Source organism: Pelobates fuscus, chromosome 12 (genome assembly GCF_036172605.1).
Source record: "Pelobates fuscus isolate aPelFus1 chromosome 12, aPelFus1.pri, whole genome shotgun sequence".
NCBI lineage: Eukaryota > Metazoa > Chordata > Amphibia > Anura > Pelobatidae > Pelobates > Pelobates fuscus.
The window spans coordinates 122078974-122102813 of NC_086328.1; the positions used below are offsets into that span (position 1 = coordinate 122078974).

General features: G+C 42.0%; 1 protein-coding gene across 7 annotated transcripts in view; it reads left to right on the forward strand.

Annotated features, from left to right (window-relative positions):
* The window catches only part of SHANK2 (SH3 and multiple ankyrin repeat domains 2), a 509303-nt gene that overhangs the window by 482088 nt on the left and 3375 nt on the right, over window positions 1-23840 (forward strand). For 4 of the 7 annotated variants that reach the window (XM_063437773.1, XM_063437770.1, XM_063437772.1 and 1 more), the window contains one exon: window positions 4065-6477. In XM_063437773.1, coding sequence (XP_063293843.1) covers window positions 4065-6477 — 2413 coding nt within the window. Of the gene's footprint in view, window positions 1-1509; window positions 1531-4064; window positions 6478-23840 lie in introns of all 7 variants that reach the window. The other 3 variants (XM_063437771.1, XM_063437775.1, XM_063437769.1) reach the window with 1 other exon arrangement.

Sequence of the window (23840 nt, forward strand, 5' to 3'; positions counted from 1 at the left end):
TACAAACCACTTTATTTTGGGAGTGACTTGCATCTATTGAGCTCTGCTAAAATCCCTGTTTTGGAAGTCCAGTGTACATGTACTATTTTAGTCTACAGAACTGTACTCCCAAGTGTTACTCACACAAGGGTGTTACCTTCAAAGAGCACTCCTTTATTACAAACTCTTTTTCCTGGCACTATAGGGTCATTAAGTCGCCCCCACCCTGCTGTTAAAAACCCCTTCAGCCACTTACCTTTCTCCAGTGCCAGGCTCCCTCAGCGCTGGTGACCTCTCCTCCACCTGCTGACGTCAGATCCGAATGTGCATGCGCGGCAAGAGCCGAACGCGCATTCAAACCATCCATAGGAAAGCATTATTCAGTGCTTTCTTATGGACGTCGAGCGTCTTCTCACTGTGATTTTCACAGTGAGAATTGCGGAAGCGCCTCTAGCGGCTGTCAGTGAGACAGCCACTAGAGGCTGGATTAACCCTCAGTGAAACATAGCAGTTTCTCTGAAACTGCAATGTTTTCAGCTGCAGGGTTAAAACTGGCAGCCAGACCACTTCATTGAGTTAAAGTGGTCTAGGTGCCTATAGTGGTACTTTAACATTAAACTCATAGGAACTTGTTTGTTTATCATCAAAAAATAGACCTCTCTCTGACGCTTCACTTTCTCCAAAATGTCAGATATGCAATTAACAAATATGTAAAAATGTTTCGAACCAAAAAACTGGACTAGAGCACGGATTTATCTGCTAAAGTAGATAATTATAATGGAAGGAATGTAAATTATGCCACAGTCACTAAGTTAGATCACTAATAATTAGTGACAGTGAATGCCAAAAAGAAATAACCTAACATAAAACGTTTTCTTTAAACCCTGAAAAGCTGTTAGATTGTCACACGATTATATTTTTTTTAACTCTTTAAATTCATAAGTGCTTTATTCACCAAACCATAAAGTATGCAAATTAAAAATAGCAGGCTTGGTAAAACTTCTCAGTGCTTCGTATAAAAAAAAAACAACAACTTTATTTTGACCTAAATTTAGCAACTTAGATTCCTCAGCCGGTCAAAAATCAGCGTATCATCGCTGGCAAGTCCATTGTAACAGTTCCTGCCGTATTTTCACTTATTAAACGCCTTTAATTTGTATATTATTCCCTTCTCCACACACAGATACCTGGTCCCATATAACCCTAGATGTCTTTGCACCCCAAGATAATGTGAATACATTCCATACCATTCCCCATGAGTGTGTGTGTGTGTGTGTGTGTGTGTGTGTGTGTGTGTGTGTGTGTGTGGTTCGATGTATATATTTTTATATATAATTAAGAATGTTTGTATCTTTTTGAGTTCTAAAGTTTGCTTTGAGGTTTAAATTTGTAATTAACTATGCAAATTCCTAATGAATTATTCTCTTTAAAAAAAACTCAAATACACTGTGTAATCTAATGCTAAATGATGAGGCAGCAGAGATGGCAAATTATTTACTGCATAATTAACAAGCGATTTCCTTTTGTCAGACAGCAGAATCACTCTGTCAGGTTAGTAGTTTGGTACATTACAGGATGTGTAATTACAAACTGATTATTCATACGTCCTCATTTGCATGTACTGAGAGTTATATGTGCTTACTGTAATTAGTGTGCATTATTGGCAAGTTGTACAAATGCTGCTCATTGCCTCGTCTATTTCTTTACCATAGAAACCTCCTGACACTGTCTGTGTTGTCGCTTGTCGAGACACATACTGCTATGCCTTGACTGTTACTGTCCCTTTAAGGGCATCAAGTAAAAAAAGCAAAACAACAAAAAACTGTAAAGGACTGAGCTGAATTCAAGGTTCATGGCTAATTTTAAAGGGAAATTAAAATTATCTTTAAAAAAAAAAATAATAATAATTATACCCTGCTGTTTTCCCCTCATTCCTGACATTCTTTATTATTTGGAAGCTTTATAAAATTATTGAGAAAAAAAAAAAAAAGAATTGAAAATGGGACAGGGTTTTGAAATAAATGGAGAAGAATAACAAACGTTGCAACGTTGCTTTAAGCACAGTAAATACTACAGATTGTTGTGGTCATGGTGCAAGGAGGTTTTGAGGGCAACCCTTCCTTTTCTTGTTCAGACTTTTTCCCTGACACCCAAAGGCCTCTCCTTCTGCTTGATACATATCGGGTGGTCTTTCGGATATTTACTCAGCATTCGGGTGTGCTGCATTGTCAGTGACCTCCTAAATTCAAAGCGCAATTGAGCAGGGCCCTCAGACACGATGTCATTTTAAAACATTATATAGCATGTGGGCGCTATGTAAATGTCAAGAATAACAGTAATAACCATTTTAGCAGGACTGAATGGACACTGGCTCCGTACCCGAAGCCTTCTTGCACCGTATCAGTTATGTTGCTTAAAGTGTCCCTTTTAATAGTGCTTTCATTATTTAATTAGGAAATTAAAGAGCAGTTCCTAAACTATTTTGACAGCATATTAAATGCTTTTTAGAGAGAAGGCAATTTGGTGGCTAGTCTTGGTAAGTGGGACACAAGACTTCAAGAGACAAATGGAAAGTATAAAAAAAAAATTAAAAAAAAAATTGCGTGTGTGTATGAATCTGTAAGGGGCTGTGTGTTTGTACGAATCTGTATGTAAATGGTGTGTTGCTGTATGTAGGTTGCTTGAGAGGGTGTATGTGAGTGGGGATAAGCACTGACAGATATAGGGAAATACTCTGGAGTGGCTTCAGAGAGTAGGATTTTTGGTAGGTGGTGAAGTCAGCCCTGTTTAGTGATCTCCCACAGAATTCCACTGCCCTTCCCTACAAATCAGATATTGTGCGGGATTGAATAGAATGCATTCCATAGTCCTTGAGCTTGTTATCAACCCTTCAATAATCCGTGGCTATGTGTGTGGCAATATGTGTGGTCTGCATTTGTAAGTCCTATTAACGTGTCAGATGATTAAACAAACAAATTCTAAATGAACAGAACACTGCGGTTATATCCCACAGATATCGTCTTACTGACTTGTAATAAATTATGAAAAAGTGATCGTTTCACTTTAAGAGTTATTTCAGCAGACACTTGCCAACAGTGGCATTAATTTTAAATTAGTGTGGCTACTGTTTGTTATATTCAGTTGTGAACTAGCTGTTACAGACAATATGCCCAGCTGCTACAAACAGTTTTCCCTTAAGTGGGAATAGTCCGGAATCCAAAGTGGACTGACATTTTAGGTTAAATAGCCGAATTGTAAACATTGCAAACTTGGAGAGTTTTTCGTTGCAGGTACTGTGGCCTAGCGTGTCATTTTTCACTCTAAGCTCCTGACCATTAACACTTTAGTGAATAACCCTGTAAGAATTTTAAAGCAACGGTAAACTATAATTAATGTGAATCTTCAACTACAGTGGGAAAATTACACAAAAAAGGGGGGCTACAAACATAGACCGGGCCTCACTGAGATTATGGTCTAAAGGGGTATTGGGAAATGAACAGGATTATAATAAAATGGCTGCACATTTTAGGGGAAATTAGCCAAACTGCAAAAGTTAGCGAAGTTTGAGGATGTTTCCAATTCGGCTAATTTGGACAAAATTTCCAATTCTTAGTTTAGAGAATATACCCTACAAATATCACAGGAATATTTGTAAATACATCAGGTTCGTCAGATAGGGTGATTCCACAAACTGTGTGTAGCAGTTTATAGAAGAAATATTGGACATGCCTGCTTCCGTAGGTATCACACGATAACTTGAATTAAGTAGAATATTGAGGGAATCAGGCACACCTACCGTTATCTGCCTACATGGAATTCAACGATAACATAATATCCTTTCACACAGTTTGTTGAAATTCACCACAATTTTGCGGAATAAACCAAATCCACTAATATAGGTTTTTATTGGATTTCAGTACGTTAGTTGAGTCATACTGGCAAAATGCAGAAGCAAGCATTTATTTTCTTAATTTAGTGATTGAGATAATATACTATAATAATGTAGGTTTATTGTTACAGATTCACAAATATGGAATATAACGTTTCTTTGGAAACTTTAATATTATTTTAATTTTCATCCTCAGGAATAACTGAAGAAGAAAAGCAGTTTTTGGCACCTCCTATGTTGAAGTTTACCCGAAGTCTATCCATGCCAGATGCATCTGAAGACATTCCTCCTCCACCAGCGACATTACCTCCTTCTCCACCTCCACCTTCACCGTCACAATTCAATTCACCGAAGACTCCAACAACTAGAGGATATGGTACCATCAAGCCAATATTCACACAAAATGCTGGAACCAGGTCTCCCTCACCAGCCATCCGATCAGATAATATGGGGACAATGGCTAGAGACAGAGGCATGTATTACAGACGTGAGTCTGACCGGTTTTCTTTAGACTCAGAGGATCTTTACAGCACCAGTGTTTCATCCCAGAAAAACTTTGTAAACAAGAGAGGGCAAATGCCAGAAAATCCATATTCAGAAGTTGGAAAGTTGGGAAACAAAGGTGTATTTGTTCCGGCCAAGCCTGCCAGACGAAAGGGGATGCTAGTAAAGCAATCCAATGTGGAGGACAGTCCTGAAAAAACTTGCTCCATTCCCATTCCAACCATCATCATTAAAGAACCTTCAACCAGTAGCAGTGGGAAGAGCAGTCAGGGAAGTAGCATGGAGACAGATCTCCAAACCTCAGAACAAACTGGTCAGCTGCGGCCAGATGACAATCTAAATGTGAGCAGCCCTTTTGCAGCAGCAATTGCCGGTGCAGTAAGAGACAGGGAAAAAAGACTAGAAGCAAGACGCAACTCACCGGCCTTCTTGTCTACAGATCTGGGAGATGAGAGTGTAGGACCTACTCCTAGCCCAAGGTTGCGGCACTCTAAATCCATTGATGAGGGTATGTTTTGTAATGAGGAGAGCTTTAAGCACTCCATGGGTCCATCCTCACTGGTCATACACAGATCTTCAAATGCCTTCAGTAATCATGAATCCAGCCATCAAGGAGAAATAAACAATGCAAGGATGTTAACCGGGAAAGGGCAGGAAAACAATGCAAAATCTGCTAAAGGGATTGGTGTGTCAGGCAATTACATGCATCCAGTCACAGGAAAGTTACTAGATCCTAACTCACCTCTGGCTCTTGCCTTAGCTGCTAGGGATAGGGCTATAAAAGAACAAAGTCAGCCCACCCCCAGCCCCACTGAACCCGACAAAGCAGATCTTAACAAGCCACTTTATATTGATACAAAACTGAGACCCAGCCCTGACAATTCATATTCAACTACAGCAACACTCAGTACAAGTAGGCAGAATCAACGAGGGGTCTTAAAAAGGCAGGAGACTGAAAGTAAACCTGAACCAGAAGTAACAAAAGAGGAAAAATGCCATGAGGAGAAAAAGAACATGTTAATAAATATAATGGACACCTCTCAGCAGAAGACAGCTGGGCTGCTCATGGTACATACAGTGGACACGACCAAAGCAGATGATGTTTTAAGTGAGAATGAACAAGTGGAGAAAGAACCATCCCCAGATGATCTAAGCTCTAAACCCCCAGAACTCCCTGAAGAGATAGAAAACACCTTGCCCAAAACCAGTGATTCTGGTCTCCCCGCACCTCCTTGCAAAGCCATTATAACTGTCTGCTCAGTGGATGAACCAGTAATTTTACCTTTCCGAATCCCACCCCCACCTTTTGCCTCAATAGATGTGGATGAGGATTTTATCTTCACAGAGCCTCTTCCGCCTCCTCTGGAGTTTGCCAATAGTTTTGACATTCCCGAAGATGCCTCTGCAATGCCATCCTCTACTCTGGCAGACTTGTTGATGCAGAGAAAGAATGGAAATTTCCCACTGAATATGTTTCATCCCAATGTTGCCTCTAACTCTTTAGAAATGAAAAAACCCATAGGTATGTCCAACTGCCTACCCGCCTCATACCTGCCGCACCCCGAAAGCTTTGACAATGTCACAGACTCTGGGATTGAGGAGGTGGACAGCCGCAGTGGTAGTGATCATCACTTGGAGACGACAAGCACTATTTCCACCGTCTCAAGCATATCTACCTTATCATCCGAGGGTGGAGAGAATCTGGATACATGTACAGTCTATGCAGATGGGCAAGCGTTTCTAGTGGACAAACCCCCAGTACCTCCAAAGCCAAAAGTCAAGCCCATAATCAACAAAAGCAATGCACTTTATAAGGATGCTGTCCAGGAAGAGAACATAGACAATTTTGTTATACCCCCTCCAGCTCCTCCACCTCCACCGCCTATAGGGATGCACCCCAACATGCCTAAAGCTGGGCAACCAAGGACCTCAAAACTGTGGGGCGATATCACAGAGGTTCAGAGCCCAGTTATGGCAAGCCCCAAAGCCAGTGTCATTAGTGAATTAAATTCCATTTTGCAACAAATGAACAGAGAAAAGGCTGCAAAACCAGGTGACGGTTTGGATTTATCCAGTGGATTGAAAATCGGAAATCTCAGCACAAGGTAATGTGTTTTAAAGCAATTTCCATATTTAATATCTTTATTATTTTTATGTCGAATCCACACATGCCATACTAAATCGAAGGCACAGTCATGTCATAATCAAGACAAATAATATATAAATATATATATATATCTCAATCCCATGATGAAATGTTTTAAGTTATATATAAGAATGTCAGAAAACTAAAGTAAAAGTGATAAACCAAAGTGGCCAAATTGAAAAATAATAGCCAAACAGAATGTTAAAAGATTACTCCAACATCCGTGCCCACTTATGCTTTTTGAAGTGGTCATTGTAGTAGGAGTCTCAATGTGCAGTGTTTCTGCTTGAAATACTGCACAACCAGAGTTATTTGCACTTGTGTGCTAGGGGCTAATTAACTCTGTTTCGGGCTACATAATTCTGTGCATGCTGGACGTCTGTCATCAGAGCGCACTACACGCTGGTTACAGGCTGCATAATGTCAATTCTGCATAATGTCAATTCTGTGCATGCTGGACGTCTGTCATCAGAGCGCACTACACGCTGGTTACAGGCTGCATAATGTAAATTCTGCATAATGTAAATTCTGTGCATGCTGGACGTCTGTCATCAGAGCGCACTACACGCTGGTTACAGGCTGCATAATGTAAATTCTGCATAATGTCAATTCTGTGCATGCTGGACGTCTGTCATCAGAGCGCACTACACGCTGGTTACAGATGGAATCTAATTTCTGCCTCCTTATACAGTCTTTTTTTTTTTTGCCCAATGTTCTCACCTAATTCCCTTTCTGTCTTCCTCCTCTCTCCCCGTCCCCTTGCCAGCTCAGGGCACGCGCATGTGCTCTGAGCCAGCTAAATGATCCAACCAAAGGCTTTTCTATGAGAAACCTTTAATTGAATTGCATTAAAGCAGGGTAAGTAGAAACCTGTTTTATTACTTATTTGTAGCGTTTGGGAAGGGGGAACCTAAACAATAATAAGGAATTATTAGTAATTTTTCCATCTATAAATTTTAAGGGTGGGAGTAACCCTTTAAATGTATTTCTAGATAGCCTGTTTTGACCTGAATTTTGAAAAGGCGTTGGTGAATACACCCTCTGTAATGCTATAAGAGAACCTAGTGGATTAAACTCCAGATGCAATGTCTTGGGGCAGGGCTCCTGGTGCCTGGGATTTGTGAGCCTGTTCAGCACCCAAGGTGACCAGCTGCCTGAGACCAGAGGCGGGCAGTTGTCTCACGGAGGGCTGAGGCAGACAAAGGGAGGGTGGCGGCCGGCTCATGTATTGCTGAGGGAGGGAGGGAGGCGGGCGATAAGTCCCCTTCTTATTCCTGAACTATTTACAGTTTAATGATTAAACCTCTTTTTCCATCTTGCAAATGTTATTTTTCCCAATTGTGCCTTTCTTTCTATAGGTTACGTGCAACCTCTTTACCTACCAACCCCCAAATTAGTTTTGTAATATACCTCATATTGACTTTGGAATTGAAGGAACACATTGTACGTTTTACGAGGATACCGATCGCAACCTGAGTGTTTATACTTCTAGCCAACATTGATTACATTAATTCCACTAGTTCCCATTTGCAGCCGCAAAGAATTTTGCAAATCCTGACAGGATTGAATTCTAAGCAGGACTCCCTGGGGCTCACAGTCTAAGTGGCTGTATTGATTTTATTTTGCTTTAATTGATAGTCCAGTGCTTAAAGCCCATAGAGCACTTAAAATACCCCCCTCCCCAACTGGTTCTTCGTGATGCAATTGTGACTCAAGCAAGTAAACAGCCATATAGTACTTAGCTTCTCATTCTCTGCAAGGTACAGGGATTTTTGTGTTTGTTAGAATAACTCTCATTTCTGAGCACAACAGTGTTATTCTTGTGTCTACATGCTTGTCAGTGTAATATTTCACTTCAATAAGTTTTTAAACAGTCAGCCCAAAATGTTTGTTTTTGGCTCATTATTACACACTGCAAATATGTTGGTTAAAGTGATCGGTTTCTCAGTTCAGGATATGCCATACGTTGGAAACCAGTTTGGTCATCCTCTTCTATTAACCCTTACATGCTCAGCTGGGAAGTTTATTTAAAGGGACATTCCAAGATACATTCTATTCCTAAGCATTGTATAGAGAATGTATTTAAAATGCCAAAAAACACACACCCAAACAAGATTTTTTTTAATTTTTTTAAGCCTCCTTTAAAGTGTGTTCTTAATGTTTGTGCACAGTATATCATCAGCTTTGAGTTTAGCCCAGTCTAGGAAGTAGCTTAGCCAATTCTACTCTTCTGGTCTTCAAAGCCTGAACATGTTTAACCTAGCATTGCAGAAGTTAATGTCAGGGGAGGGAGGACAACAACAAATTAGTGGCCTTTTATTGCACATTAAATTCATGCATCTCTTTGTGAATGGTTCTGTTGATTTGACATATGGAGGCTGCTGTGTCATCTTATATTTCTACAACCCTCATTAGAATGGCCTGTGCAACATGTGTAAGAATTCACAGATGTATGTGCATGCCTAAGTGTGGAGTCGGTAAGGGGGTTAAAAATAAATTGAAAAAATGACAGTGCCACTTTAATTTGGGTATATTTGCAATGACCCACGTATCAGTGGACCTCCAGCAAATTTAACTTTTCACATTTGCCATTAGTAAGCTAGACTGTTTCTATCACTATCTTGCCGAAATTTAGACTTGCCAAATAAAATACAGTCCATTAACTCGGACTAATCTCAGCTCATCTACATATATGCTAAACAGGAAGGCCAATTGACCGTAGTTTGTTATACAAGCGTTTGTTCTCCTCCAAGCCACTGTTGTCTTCCTGTGTTATCGTACCATTAGCGGTTTTGCAGTCGTCATTCATTTGGGGTTTTTTTGGAGCAGTAGTCTACAATGTAGCCTTCCGAATCCTTTCAGTTATAACTTGAAATCTGTCCTCTCAAGGTCTTCAAATACCAATTTAATGGTCCTGCTCTCTTCAAGCAGTCACAACCCATTTTGCCAGTGCTTTCTTTCTCAGCTTCACTAATGGACAATTAAGCGGATCGGTTCGGTACAGTTTGGAAGGTTTAGAATGGACCAGCCCATTCTGGTGAGCGTTTCCACTGCAAGTCAGACCTTCAGGGCCATACGGGGTTTAGAAAAAATGCTCTTCCTGTCCACCAATCAATGGATTGTATAGTAGTTCCGCCCTAACCGAACCGTTCCGTTTTCTATGGCCCTACATCTGAAGCCGGACCCTGAATGGATCGGTACGGTTCGCTTGTATGGACCACTTTCATAATGGAAACACCCAAAATAGCGAACCGTACCGAACTGAACCAAACTGAACCGAACTGATCCGCTCAGTGGAAACGAGGCATAAAAGTCCCATCCTAGGTGAGGTTTACTTAAAATGCATCTAACCTTGTCATGTTTTCTAATTTATCTCAGAAAAATGTTTCATCTCCTCTCCAGTCCGCTCGGTAATATCTTTGCTTCTCAGATCCTGCTCTGTAGTTTTTTTTCCCTCTTTCGTTTAACTAAACTTAAAAAATGTCTAAGGCAGTTTGTGACTTTTCCTGTGTGATTTCAATACCAAATGCTACCCAATAACATAAAGAGGTAGAAAACTTCTAGGGATAGTAATGGCTGCACATCACAAAGCATTGTGCCCTTAGATCATAGTATTATACAGAAGCTAGGCTTCAACTAGAGACAGTGCACCAAAAATCAGATAGAAAATCAATTCTCAAAGAAGCAAAATTACGGAGAGATGAACTCGCTGCTACCGGTTAGAAAAATGCTGACAATGACAGAGAGCAGACTTACATATATATTCCCAAAATGTTTGCATACGTCTACCCTAGAATCCCTTGCAGTAGTGAGAGCACTGTTACGGCTTGACTGGTGTGTGTATTTATGCTTGGCAATGTATTAACTACCCAAAATGTTTTTTAACCCCTTAAGGACCAAACTTCTGGAATAAAAGGGAATCATGACATGTCACACACGTCATGTGTCCTTAAGGGGTTAAACGTTATTTGCCTATATACAAGGCATGTTTAAATGTATACACTTATAACCTGCCTTGTCCCCATTTTATGTATATTTATTTACACCTGAACTATTTCACTAGTAAAGTCCATTCAGATTACTCTGATCGTCTGGAGAGTGCCTGTTCATCTGTATTGTATAGGAGATCATGTTTTCTACACCTAGTGTTTAACCTTTTGAAGGTCCCATGTGCGAATGGAATGTCCTTCTCATTAAAAAGGTAGAAAGTCTTGTTATAAAGCGGATAATGCTTAAAGGGACACTTAGTACCAAAACCACTACATCGTAAAGTAGTGATTTTGTTGCATAGATACTGTGCCTTTTATTATCAGAAACGGCAGAATTTGGCCAAGAACGCTCCTTTTAGTAAATGAGTTCTGAAGGTTTTTTTTGGGGGGGGGGGTTTGTCTTACAATAGAGTTTAATTCACCGCAAGAGACATTTCTCACTATGCTCTTTAGTGTTACTTGCACTACTATGCTGGGATGAATTTTGGATTCATGTTTTTCATCGCTTGTTTCCTAGTTTAAAATATAAGCAAAGTTACCCTAAAGATAAAGACACTTCTGAGGCAATCGTCCTTCTGGGTAATGTCCCTGAAGTTTCTAAATCCATCTCCGCATTCAAATAATTCATAGTAAACTTTGTGTAACCTCTTCCTTGCCAAAGGGGATGGGAACACTGGTGTTTGGGCTCCCTAGAGCAGTGCTATCATAATTAATTTGTTATGCACATGACTTCCTCCCACTTGATTAGATTAGTGTATTAATAAGTCAATCCAGAAAAACTTCAAAACCAGAAGGATAGTACAGACAGATATACACTTTAAAAACACCCTATTTAATATTTTCAAAGTGCTCTGTGTGCTGCTCCTTACAGAATATGCATTTTAGTGAGTTTTGCAGCTTAAAGTGACTATCTCACAGCATAGCTCCAACATCCACCCTAATAGAACTCCAATCTTGAGTTAAAGGGTTACTCCAAGCATCATAAACTACAGCCTGTTTAGTGGTCTTGATGCCAAAAAAGTACCTTGTCCCAGTTACCTGGTAATTTGGAAACCGTTTAACAACAGTTCACCCGCTTTCCTTTGACCACCTGTGAACTTTAGAGCTGGTGGGGTCAGTGACAGACATCCTGTGCAACAAAAGTTGTACAAAATTGACAGTAGCCAGCCCAGAAATCTTGTTCCGGGCTGGCTGATGACACCCCTATGAAACTGTTAGAGGTGGATTTACACCATCGCAGTTAACGGGATAAAAAGTGCAACACTGCACATACAGACTCCAGGCATCAAAACCACTTCAAATCACTGAAATAGTCATGGTGCTTGGAGTACCCCATAAGGAGAATGCAGTCTTCATCTAAATCTTCGCCTGCCAGATATGCATGCAAAAGGTTACTATTAAAATGTTGAATTGTAAATGCCGAGTGTGGCACTAGTTATGTTGGGATCAGGGATGGCCTTGGAGTACACACTTGGAGTACACACTGGGAGAGAGGCACCTCCTTACTGACGACAATAGACTAGCTGTGGCGTTCACTACAGGTCCACAAGCAGAAAGACTGCACATCTCATCCCATCCGCCTCCGTCTGTACATTTTGTACTAATATCCCATAATGCTTAGCTAACCCTTAGGCCTGGTTGGGCATCATAGAAAAAGTATGTTACAAATATCTGACTGTTTTACCCGCACATGCAGCCTATGGGTGGACAAAGCATGATAGCAGCCCGCTATTTAAGATTACAACCCCTCCACCCAAAGCTCAAGGCAGATCACTCCTCTCTGTAACTATTCTGTGGTTGGGGGTAAGAGGGGACAAGTGCCAAGTCCCAGACCCATTCATTTACTGGCTCCATTATTTTGCTAGTAAAATCGGGCCGTTAGCGACTCGGCAGTAATAAGTTGCTACAAATGTTAATGCTCCAAGCTGCTGGTCAGTGTTTCTGGAAGGCCAGAGGCATGTTTCCCCTTGTTCCATTAGTAGAATACCGCATATCACTTCAGAGGAGACATGGGACTTTGGACATTGAGATGCTGCTGGCTGCTCATCATTTAATAGATATGGCCCCACTCTTTGCATGTCGGATTGCAACTTAAAGAAAGAGTTAATTCTCACATTAGAAATATGGGAGGGGCACTTATGTATAAATTTTGTTTAGCTTGTTTTTTTGTTTTTTTATTTGTGGGGGCTGGATTTTCCGGTCTCTGAGCAAAACCTGGTAGCACTCCAGTAAAAATTTAATATTTGCTGAAAATGTGAATCCTATGTAATTTGACCAGATTTGCTTTTAGTAAATATGAGAATGGTAAATCTGTCTGGAACCTTGTAATTTCCACAAAATGTTGTCCATTCCAGACATATCTGTGCTCATTGAATAACCCTCCATGTGTAAGGGGTTGGATGACGATGCAACAGAATTCAATAAGTAGTTGTGTTCACTGCCACCTTGTGGTCATTCATGACATTCCTATCACTGTGCTGGATGTTCACAGCGATACACGCAGAATTTGTCTAGGCATTATCTTTGTATATTGTTTTATTGAGAGAATTTCACTTTTTATGTGGCCGTGCAGTCATTTTGTGTCAGACTCTACCGTTGTGAGACTTTCTGCTGTTCAAGCGAACGTCTTGCTGATACAGTTGCAAACAGAGAAATCACAGCAAGTTATATAGAGCAGCATGGTTGCCCAGCCAGATAAAATATAATGAAGCTTGTCAAAAATAAAAACTATACATCATTGAAATTTTGTTGAAAAATATCAGAATGATGTCCTTGCTAATGGCTCAGCTATTAATGTGCTGATTATTATTAAAGGATAGATGTAATTTGCCCCATGTCAGCTATGTTTTAAGTTCAGCTATTTTAACATAATATTTACAGTCTAGTGAAAAACTCTCCTTTTCAAATTTTATCAATTTGTTGGTCTTTCTCCATCACCTGATCGGCCTATTTCTGTTATATCATGTCATGGTGATGGAAGTAACCCTTTATGATGGTAACCACGCTGGTGTGAATGGCATGGCTGGATTTGTCAAAAGACAGAGAAAGTGTCTGCTTATGGGCACCTGGCTACAAGGAGTGCCTACCTTGAGTAGCATTTTTTTTTTATTATTATTATTTTTTTTTTGCTACATAGTATCTGCATTATTGGACTGAGAGATATACATCCTCACTCTGTTGGTCCTTCGAATCTGGATGCTGAGAATTGTGCACCAACAGGCACCCTGGTGAAGGCTGTATACAATAACTGAATTATATGGGATAGTCATAGCAGCACTTTGTATATAGGTGCACAATTAAGTTGTAAATATACCAGTGAAGTTGATTTGGGGAACATCAGTAATACCGGGAGGACAGGTAACGTAAGGACGCCAGACCTAGGCAGGCTAACTGAGGAGGTCAGCATATCTCACCCACATGCAGCGTGACAAGCGGCTTCAGCCTTCATTGCCATTTATATAGCGCCAACAGATTCCGTAGCACTTTACAATATGATTTATTAACTATAAATAGGACAATTACAAGAAAACTTACAGGAACGATAGGTTGAAGAGGACCCTGCTCAAACGAGCTTACAGTCTATAGGAGATGGGGTATAAAACACATTAGGACAGGAAATATCAATCAAATAAGGTGGGAGTGAAACAGAGCTGGAGGAGGGTGCTGCCCTTTAGGAGAGAGCAAGAGACAGATATGTGAGGTAGAGGTAAGTCTGGGAGGCCATAAGCTTTCCTAAAGAGATGGGTTTTAAGGCACTTCTTTAATGATTGAAGACTAGGGGAGAGTCTGATGGCGGTAGGCAGGCTGTTCCATAGGAAGGGAGCCACCCGCGAGAAGTCCTGCAAGTGCGAGTTGGCCATACGGGTGTGAGCAACAGACAGGAGAAGGTCACTGTTACAGCAGAGAGACCGAGAAGCAGGGCTCGAGTCCTGCAGGAACGCATGGGAACGGCGTTCCTGCACTTTTTCCAAAGCAGGAACGCCGTTCCCGTTCCCAGTCCTGCAGGACCGGCCCTGCTACCTGCACACAGGGCCCATCACACGCTGTGTTCCCTCTCCGTCTCTAACTCTCGCGAGACTCGCGGCTGTAAGAGCGTTGCCACGGGTTACCATGGCAACGCTCCGCACAGGCGAGTCTCGCGAGAGTTAGAGACGGAGAGGGAACACAGCGTGTGATGGGCCCTGTATGCAGAGGCTGGCTCCCTCCACCGGACCACCAGGCGATCTCCCCCCTCCCTGACAAGGTAAGAAGCAGGGAGGGGGGAATAAAAAAAAAATATACACACAAAGTTTTAAAACAAAAAATGCTCCCCCCCTATCATCCTGCACACACACACACACACACACACATCATCCTGCACACACACACACACACACACATCATCCAGCACCCACACACACACACATCATCCAGCGCACCCACACACACACACATCATCCAGCGCACCCACACACACACACATCATCCAGCGCACCCACACACACACATCATCCAGCGCGCACACACACATCATCCAGCGCGCGCACACACACACATCATCCAGCGCACACACACACACACACACATCATCCAACACACACACATCATCCAACACACACACACCATCCAGCGTGCGCACACACACACACCATCCAGCGTGCGCACACACACACACACCATCCAGCGTGCGCACACACACACACACACCATCCAGCACACGCACACACACACACCATCCAGCACACGCACACACACATCATCCAGCACACGCACACACACATCATCCAGCACACACTGCATTCATTATACACAATCTGCACTAATTACAAACACACTACATTCATTATTCACACTCTGCACTCATTACAAACACACTAGATTCACTATACACACTCTGCACTCACTACAAACACACTACATTCATTATACACACTCTGCACTCACTACAAACACACTACATTCACTATACACACTGCACTCACTACACACAGACTACATTCACTATACACATTATGCACTCACTACAAACACACTACATTAATTATACACACTATGCACTCACTACAAACACACTGCATTCATTATACACACTCTGCACTCACTACAAACACACTACATTCATTATACACACTCTGCACTAACTACAAACACACTACATTCATTATACACACTCTGCACTCACTACAAACACACTACATTCACTATACACACTTTGCACTCACTGCAAACACACTACATTCATTATACACACTGCACTTACTACACACACTACATTCATTATACACACTCTGCACTCACTACAAACACACTACATTCCTTATACACACTCTGCACTCACTACAAACACACTACATTCATTATACACACTGCACTTACTACACACACTACATTCATTATACACACTCTGCACTCACTACAAACACACTACATTCCTTATACACACTCTGCACTCACTACAAACACACTACATTCATTATACACACTCTGCACTCACTACAAACACACTACATTCACTATTCACACTGCACTCACTACACACACACTACATTCACTATACACACTTTGCACTCACTGCAAACACACTACATTCATTATACACACTGCACTTACTACACACACTACATTCATTATACACATTATGCACTCACTACAAACACACTACATTCATTATACACACACTGCACTATATGCATAGGAGTGTAAACATTTTTTTTTTTTAAGGGGGAGGGGCGGGAATCTTGGGTGAGTTCCCACACTTTTTTCCCCAGGACTTGACCCCTGCCGAGAAGGGGCATACCTATGGATCTGTGAAGAGATATAAGAGGGGCTAGAATTGTTCAGTGCTTTATATATAGGGGTTAGCACTGTGAATTGACTCCTATGGGATACAGGAAGCCAATGTAAGGACTGACAGAGGGGAGAGGTGTGAGAGGACCGACTAGAGAGGAAAATCAGTCTGGCGGCAGCATTCATTACAGACTGTAGCAGGGCAATACAGCTTTTTGGAACACCAATTAGGAGAGGGTTACAATAATCCATGCAGGAAATTACTAGAGCATGGACAAGCTCCTTAGTAGCATCTTGTCTAATAAAGGGCCGGATGCGGGCTATGTTCTTAAGATGGAATTTACAGGATTCCATCTTAAGGCAACATACTAGATGTGAGGCTCAAAGGTAAGGCCAGAGTCAAGTGTGACTCCAAGACAGCGCGCTTGCAAGGATGGACTTAAGTGGATACCACTAACTTGAAGGGAGAGCGAAAGAGGAGGATCAGTATTAGGAGGAGGAAACACAAGGAGCTCCGTTTTAGAGAGATTGATTTTTCAGAAAACAGGAGGACATACAGTCAGAGATGAAGAAGGCAAGCAGTGAAACATTGCAGGACGGCAGGGGAGAGGTCCGGGGAGGAGAGATATATCTGGGTGTCAGCAGCGTACAGGTGGTATTGGAATCCAAAAGAGGTAATAAGTTTGCCAAGAGAGGGTGTATAAAGAGAAAATAGAAGGGGAGTCCAACCGAGACAGGACGAGGGGAGGTGTCGTCATTAGAAAAAGAGACGCTGAATGAGCATTGGGAGAGATAAGAGGAAAACCACGAGAGGACAGAGTCACAGAGACCGAGTGATTTGAAGAGTTTAAATCTGTTTGTAATATAGGACTCAAGAATAATATATTGTTGGTATTAATTTAATATCAATATACATTCTTCATTCAGTTCTATGTAACAGAATCAGATTTTTTTTTTTAATCCAAATTAAGTATAGTCCTAGAACAGCGGTTCCCAAACTGACATGCACACAGGGGTGCCGCGGAATGTTTCCACGGTGCTATGGTTATAGCACCGGGGAAACATTACTGCTCAACAGGGACCCGGTCAAGTGCCGCGGTCCTTTAAAGGGACACTATAGTCACCCAGACCACTTCAGCTCAATGAAGTGGTCTGGGTGACAGGTCCCTCAGGTTTTAACCCTGCAGCGTGAGGGGAGAGGAGCACGAAGAGCTCCAGATCCCTTCACTCCCCCCCAGCAGCAGCAGGACCAGGACCTGGACACACAAGGTAAGCTAACAGGAGGGTGGCTGGAGATTTTTTTTAAATCACGTGTGTGTGTGTGTGTGTGTGTGTGTGTGTGTGTGTGTGTATATATATATATATTCAGTGTGCTTCTGTGTGTCAATGTGTGTATCTGTGTCATGTATCAGTTTGTGTGTGTCAGGGTGCATGTGTGCTTTTATGTCAGTGTCTATATGAATTTGTGTGTGTGTGTCAGTATACTTCTATGCATCTGTGTGTTAATGTGCATGAATATCTGTGTAAGTATGTATGTATGTATGTATGTTTGTGGTAGTGTATGTGTATACATCCAAGCAGTCAAACACCAGCACAACATACAAGCACACTTGTGCATTGAAACTCAGAAAAATATATATACAAACGCACCCCTTCACTCAAACACAAATACTTCACACAAATGTACATCCACGTTTAAAAGTGAACATTACACCCCTGCAATCAAACACAGACACACCCCTGTATTAAAACACAATAACTATATACAAGCACCCCTTCAAACACCAACACTGTACATTACACTATAGCGCCAGTAAAAGCCGCAGCGCTGTACAGATACGCAACCTAAATTTTTTTTACTTGTGGTGTCTTGGAAAAATACTGAAATATTAAGGGCGCCTTGAACCTACAAAGTTTGGGAATGGGGGTGGGGCCGGGGCCGGGGCCTGACGTCCAAGATGGTCGGACAGGTCTTCTACTAGCTACTGCAAAATTCAAGCCAAACGTCAGAATATGAGGCTGTAATCCTGGATAAACTAAGCTAGACACTCGCAGCAAACCGATACTACAGCTAGTGGATCAATTCCAGCTCAAACAAAATAGATCCCTCCCACCCCCCTCTCTGGACTAGCGTGGGTTATCCCGGTCCCCACAGGGATCTCTTACCTGTTTGCAGCATGGGCACTGCTTTTTGCTGTGTATAGGACCATGTAGTGTGAATAAAATGGCCACCGAACAGCAGTAGCCCCATGACTAAAAAAGCCCGGTAGGCCAGTAATGGAGGGAAATCTTCGATGCCAAATTTAACACTATTTGCCAAGCATTCTGGCAAAGGATCAACAGCAGACAGCATGCCCAAGCTGTGGCCGCTACACCACCGACACTGCAAATCACCGCAGTAAGGTACCCGTATAGTTGATTGCGACCCAGTGGTTCTCCCAAATATGTAACTTATGTCTATACGCTATGCAATACTTATTTGTCTAGTATATTGCCAAGACAGGTTTGCCTTTCTGATTACTAATATTGCAAAAATGTGCCGATTTTCCAAATGCCATGTTGTTATTATGTTGACAAATGTATGCTTGACTTTGCTGTTTTTGCATTGCAGGCATCACTGTACTAATCTGCACAGCAAAAATAAAGAATAATAAAAATAAAAAAGTTTGGGAACCACTGCCCTAGAAAACTGTTATATGCAAACTGTAAGGGCCAGATAAATAAATTACATTAGATTGGTGAGCTTTAGGCAACACAAGGCCAAGTTATTTAGTCAATAAGATTTAATTTCCATAGAATATATATGAGCCTGAGAACATTAAATAACCAATTTCTCCATATACTAATAGTGCAGTGGCTATCACACAATCAATACAATGTAACTGGAAGTCTAACTTGTCCAGTCATTTTAATTGTGACCTTTCCTGGAAGGTCCCAAGATAACCAAATCTGCAGACCTTATGTCTTTTCCAGTTAAGTAATCTACATGGAGTTATATAACAGCACAGTTACTGGTGGGTCTGTGCACATGTCAAGGAACTAAAATTAACCCCAAACCTCATGAAAGCCATCACACCCCTGGACAGAGGAGAGGAACCAGGGACTGACCCCAGGAGCTGACACTCCTTTTCCTATCCGGATATTACAGCTATAGATATGTACTACCCAGCCCTGTATAGATTGTGTTCCACAGCTATCTGGGCACTCCCTGTAACATGATATGGGAAGCCGCAGTCAGGTCACTGGGGGAGGGAAGCAGAGCTAAAGCCATGTGGGGGGAATAGATACAGAGATAGCTGCCCCGGGCTGAGAGGGGAACCAGGGTGACTGGGGTCTGAGCCATTGAATGAGGCCTTGCCCTCCAGCTCCACCCGGAGTACCCCGGTCATTATGTCACGGCTCACCTTGGCTCCGATGATGAGAGACATGGCCGGGCAGTGTGCAATCGGTCCTGTTCGTGGAGGGCAGGAGGAAGCGGAGGCTGCGGCAGGCCCTGGGGCGGGAGCGACTTGTACTTTGAGCCGGCAAGGAGCGAGCCTTAAAGGCTGGAGCCGGGACAAGGTTGAAAAGAAAGACCCAGGCCCCTCCCCCTGCGCAGTGACGTCACTATCCACACGCCCAGCCGCCATCTTTAGAGAGGCAGAAAGCAAATGCGCTTCACTCCATGAAGGCGAATGGGGATAGCTCCCGGAACGTCAGAGTGAGCTGGGATGTCTGCACACGCAGGGGAAGGGGGGGTGGTGTAATTTTTGGCAGATTTGACCCTTTTTCGGCTGAAATGAGAGAGGCCCATTTTCGACCGAGAATTTTGGTGCATCTCTACCAGATTGCTTACCTAATAGAAAGAAGTGTACCTAACTAGACAATTTTTCACTTCAGTTTCAAACAGCACAGTAGCAGGCACAACACACCAAGGTTTGCATACAGCCCAGAAAACATTAGTGAAATGAGACTGTAGCCTGGTCACTGTAAGATGCAGTACATTTCAATCTCGCATTCAATCTGCATTGTATCCATCAACAAATCATTTCACGGTGTCAAATGGAATCTGCGTAATGTGAGGGGGATTTGTCAGAGGGAATGTGTGTAATTTATGTGAAGATCATACTGAGAGCACACGCAACATTGTACGAGTAGGGAATCCTACTTGGACTACAAATGATAAACTAAAGTGACAAGATCAAAATCAAGGAATCAAGCCGGCTGCTATACGCTTCTTGCTTTGAATTGAATAAGAGAAGGTTTGTCACAGTGGGGGTTGTGTAGCCTTTGGGTTTGTAATTGGCATAACAAGTCTGCATTTTTAAGCTTATAAATTGCAGACTGTTGCTAAAACCATGATTTCCCCCAAACATTTGGCCGGTTTCTGTAAGATGTTAACTGTCATAGCTTTTCTGACAATCACCAAATCCGATTAGTTTGTAGAGAGTTACTTGACAGATTCTCTCTGGAGCAGGAATTCTGACGACTTCATTATTCCGTCTGAGAAATCGCCCTTCTGTATAGTACCCCAACTATAGTTCTATAAAGCGAATAAATGAGTTTGAAATCTGGGCACACTAGCTGAATTTTGACATTACCCAATAAAAGTTATGGGTTTGTTTTTTGTATTTGTAGCCCTTGCAGGATTTATTTTATTTATTTTGTCCACACAAGGCATATCATGCGTTAAGCATGGGCCAAAGACAACCCACCCACAGACTAATTTATAAGTACATATTTGTAGAGTCAATTTCTTCTTTAAAGTGAACCTGTTATTGATGATCTGCATGCATGATGCGGCTTGCTGAAACTTTAATAAATACATCAGGAACTGGCCACCTGCAATATCCAATCTACTGGTAGACTATGGCCTACAGTTACCTTCCCCCTCAGCTAGAGCAAGCGGAAAGTGATGGGAGCTTGTGGTTGTTCCGCACTTTTCACACTATTACAGCAGATAATAGAGAATCTTTTCAGAGGCTGGCATGCTGCTTTAAAGAGTCACTATCATCACCCAGACCACGTCATTAACCCTCATTGAAAGGGAAGTGTCTGTGTGCAATGTTCATATTGCGAGTTTAAACACACTTATAGATGGTGCTTCCAGAGTGACAACCGAGTCTGACTTGGTTCTTGACCAATAGAAGCATTTGATTGGTGTATTGTGCTAAATGTCGTGCATGCATTAAGTCCTTAATGCATCTGTGATGGCCTCAGAGGTGGTCGGACCGGGCCGCTCACAAAAGGCTGTTTCGGAGCTCGAATGCAGTTAAGTAAACTGTTCATTTAATTTGATATTGCACATAATAGCTGAATTTTGCAAGAGTGAAACGCTTACTTTCTTAACGTATATACTCGTGTATAAGTCGAGGAATTTTAGCCCTAAACTTCATTTTAGGTCATTTTAGAGTCGACTTATCCACGGGTCAGTGCTAGTTTCGATAGAATTTTGTACAGCGTTCAGGAATTGAATATGGGGCAATGTCGACTCCCGAACACTGTTCTCCTAGCTGGTCAGGAAGTTGAACGGGCAGGGGTACAAGTTTGAGCGGGGTTTCGTTGGCTTGCATAGTTGACTCAGAGATCCATGCGGTCGACGACCATGTACCGCTGCCTTCGGGAGACGAACATGTGCGTTCGTATATATGGGAATGCTTGTTTGCGGTTAACAGCCAGGGGTGGTCGGTGATTACGAGGTGTTAACAAGGGGGACCACACAGAGTCTGTTCGGTAACCGAACAGAAGGGGAACAATTCCATTCAAAAGTCGTACCCTCGTATCCACTAGTCATAGCATATTTCACAATTGTTGGTCAAAAAACTACACTTGACTTATACACGAGATCAACTTATAGACGAGTATATACGGTAATTTGTAGTAGGTGGTTAAAGTGAGTCTGTCATGCAAATATTCACTTACCTGAAATCGCACCCATATACATTAAAGGGACACTATAGGCACCCAGATCACTTCAGCTACTTGAAGTGGTCTGGGTGCACTGTCCCTTTCGCACTTAGTGCTACAGTGTTAAACATAGCAGGTCCAGAGCAACTGCAGTGTTTACATTGCAGCTCTAAGTCTGTCCACAGTGGCTGTATACCAGACAGCCACTAGAGGGTTTCCTGAATTGAAACCGACCTTTGGTCTGGTATCGGACGCTGGACATCCTCACACACTGCATGAGGACATCCAGCATCAGATTTTCCCCATAGGAAAGCATTGATTTTGATGGGGAGGTCTAAAGTACGTGCAGCAATTGTCGCGCATGCGCATTAGCACGTGCTCATTGTGAGCCGTCAGAGGGGGCATCGGCCCAGTGCAGAGAGACATTGGTGCTGGGAAAAAATAAGTAAATAAATGGTTTATAACCCTTTATTTACCTGGGCAGGAGGGAGGGGGGAAGCAGAGGGAGTTATAGTGCCAGGAATACAGCTTTGTATTCCTTTCACTTATATTATCCCTTTAAATACACCATATATCACAAAGATACAGGAGTATTCAATGTAAAATATAGAGATTTTTACCTCCAGGCCAATCTCCGCTCCTCCTGCAGTCTTCTTTGATTTGCCCTGCTTGGGACACTTCCTCAACTACGGCAAAACACCATCAGTGATATCTGTACTATGGCTTCGTTGCTGACTTCATGTCACTCTATTCCTATATTTGCTATAGTATGGAGTGGAGAGCAGAGGTTACAAACTATAGAGTATAGATTTAAAACAGCTTGAAATGATTCTATAAGAAAAAACTAAAAGCATGTACTAAAAGCATTTAGACACTTTTTTTTTAGAATAGTACAGTTTGATAAAGTACTAAAAGTGGGGCAAAGTACTTCAATATCAGACATCCAGCTGCTGCATGCAAACAATGGAAACTTGGGTTATAAGGACAGCGAGGAGGGCTGAGATAGGAAGTGTAAAATGGAGTTATGTAGAGGTAGAATTATAAAGGTGATTGATACTCTGCTAGTAGGGTGGGATGTTTCAATATATAACAATGTTGTGCGATTGCTCCAATATGTAACGATACTCTGCTGGTAGTGTGCTTCAATATATAGAAACATAGAATGTGACGGCAGATAGAACCATTCGGCCCATCTAGTCTGCCCTATTTTCTAAATACTTTCATTAGTCCCTGGCCTTATCCTATAGTTAGGATAGCCTTATGCCTATCCCACGCATGCTTCAACTCCTTCACTGTGTTAACCTCTACCACTTCAGCTGGAAGGCTATTCCATGCATCCACTACCCTCTCAGTAAAGTAATACTTCCTGATATTATTTTGAAACCTTTGTCCCTCTAATTTAAGACTATGTCCTCTTGTTGTGGTAGTTTTTCTTCTTTTAAATATAGTCTCCTCCTTTACTGTGTTGACTCCCTTTATGTATTTAAATGTTTCTATCATATCCCCCCTGTCTCGCCTTACTCCAAGCTATACATGTTAAGATCCTTTAACCTTTCCTGGTAAGTTTTATCCTGCAATCCATGAACCAGTTTAGTAGCCCTTCTTTGAACTCTCTCTAAGGTATCAATATCCTTCAGGAGATACGGTCTCCAGTACTGCGTACAATACTCCCAAGTGAGAA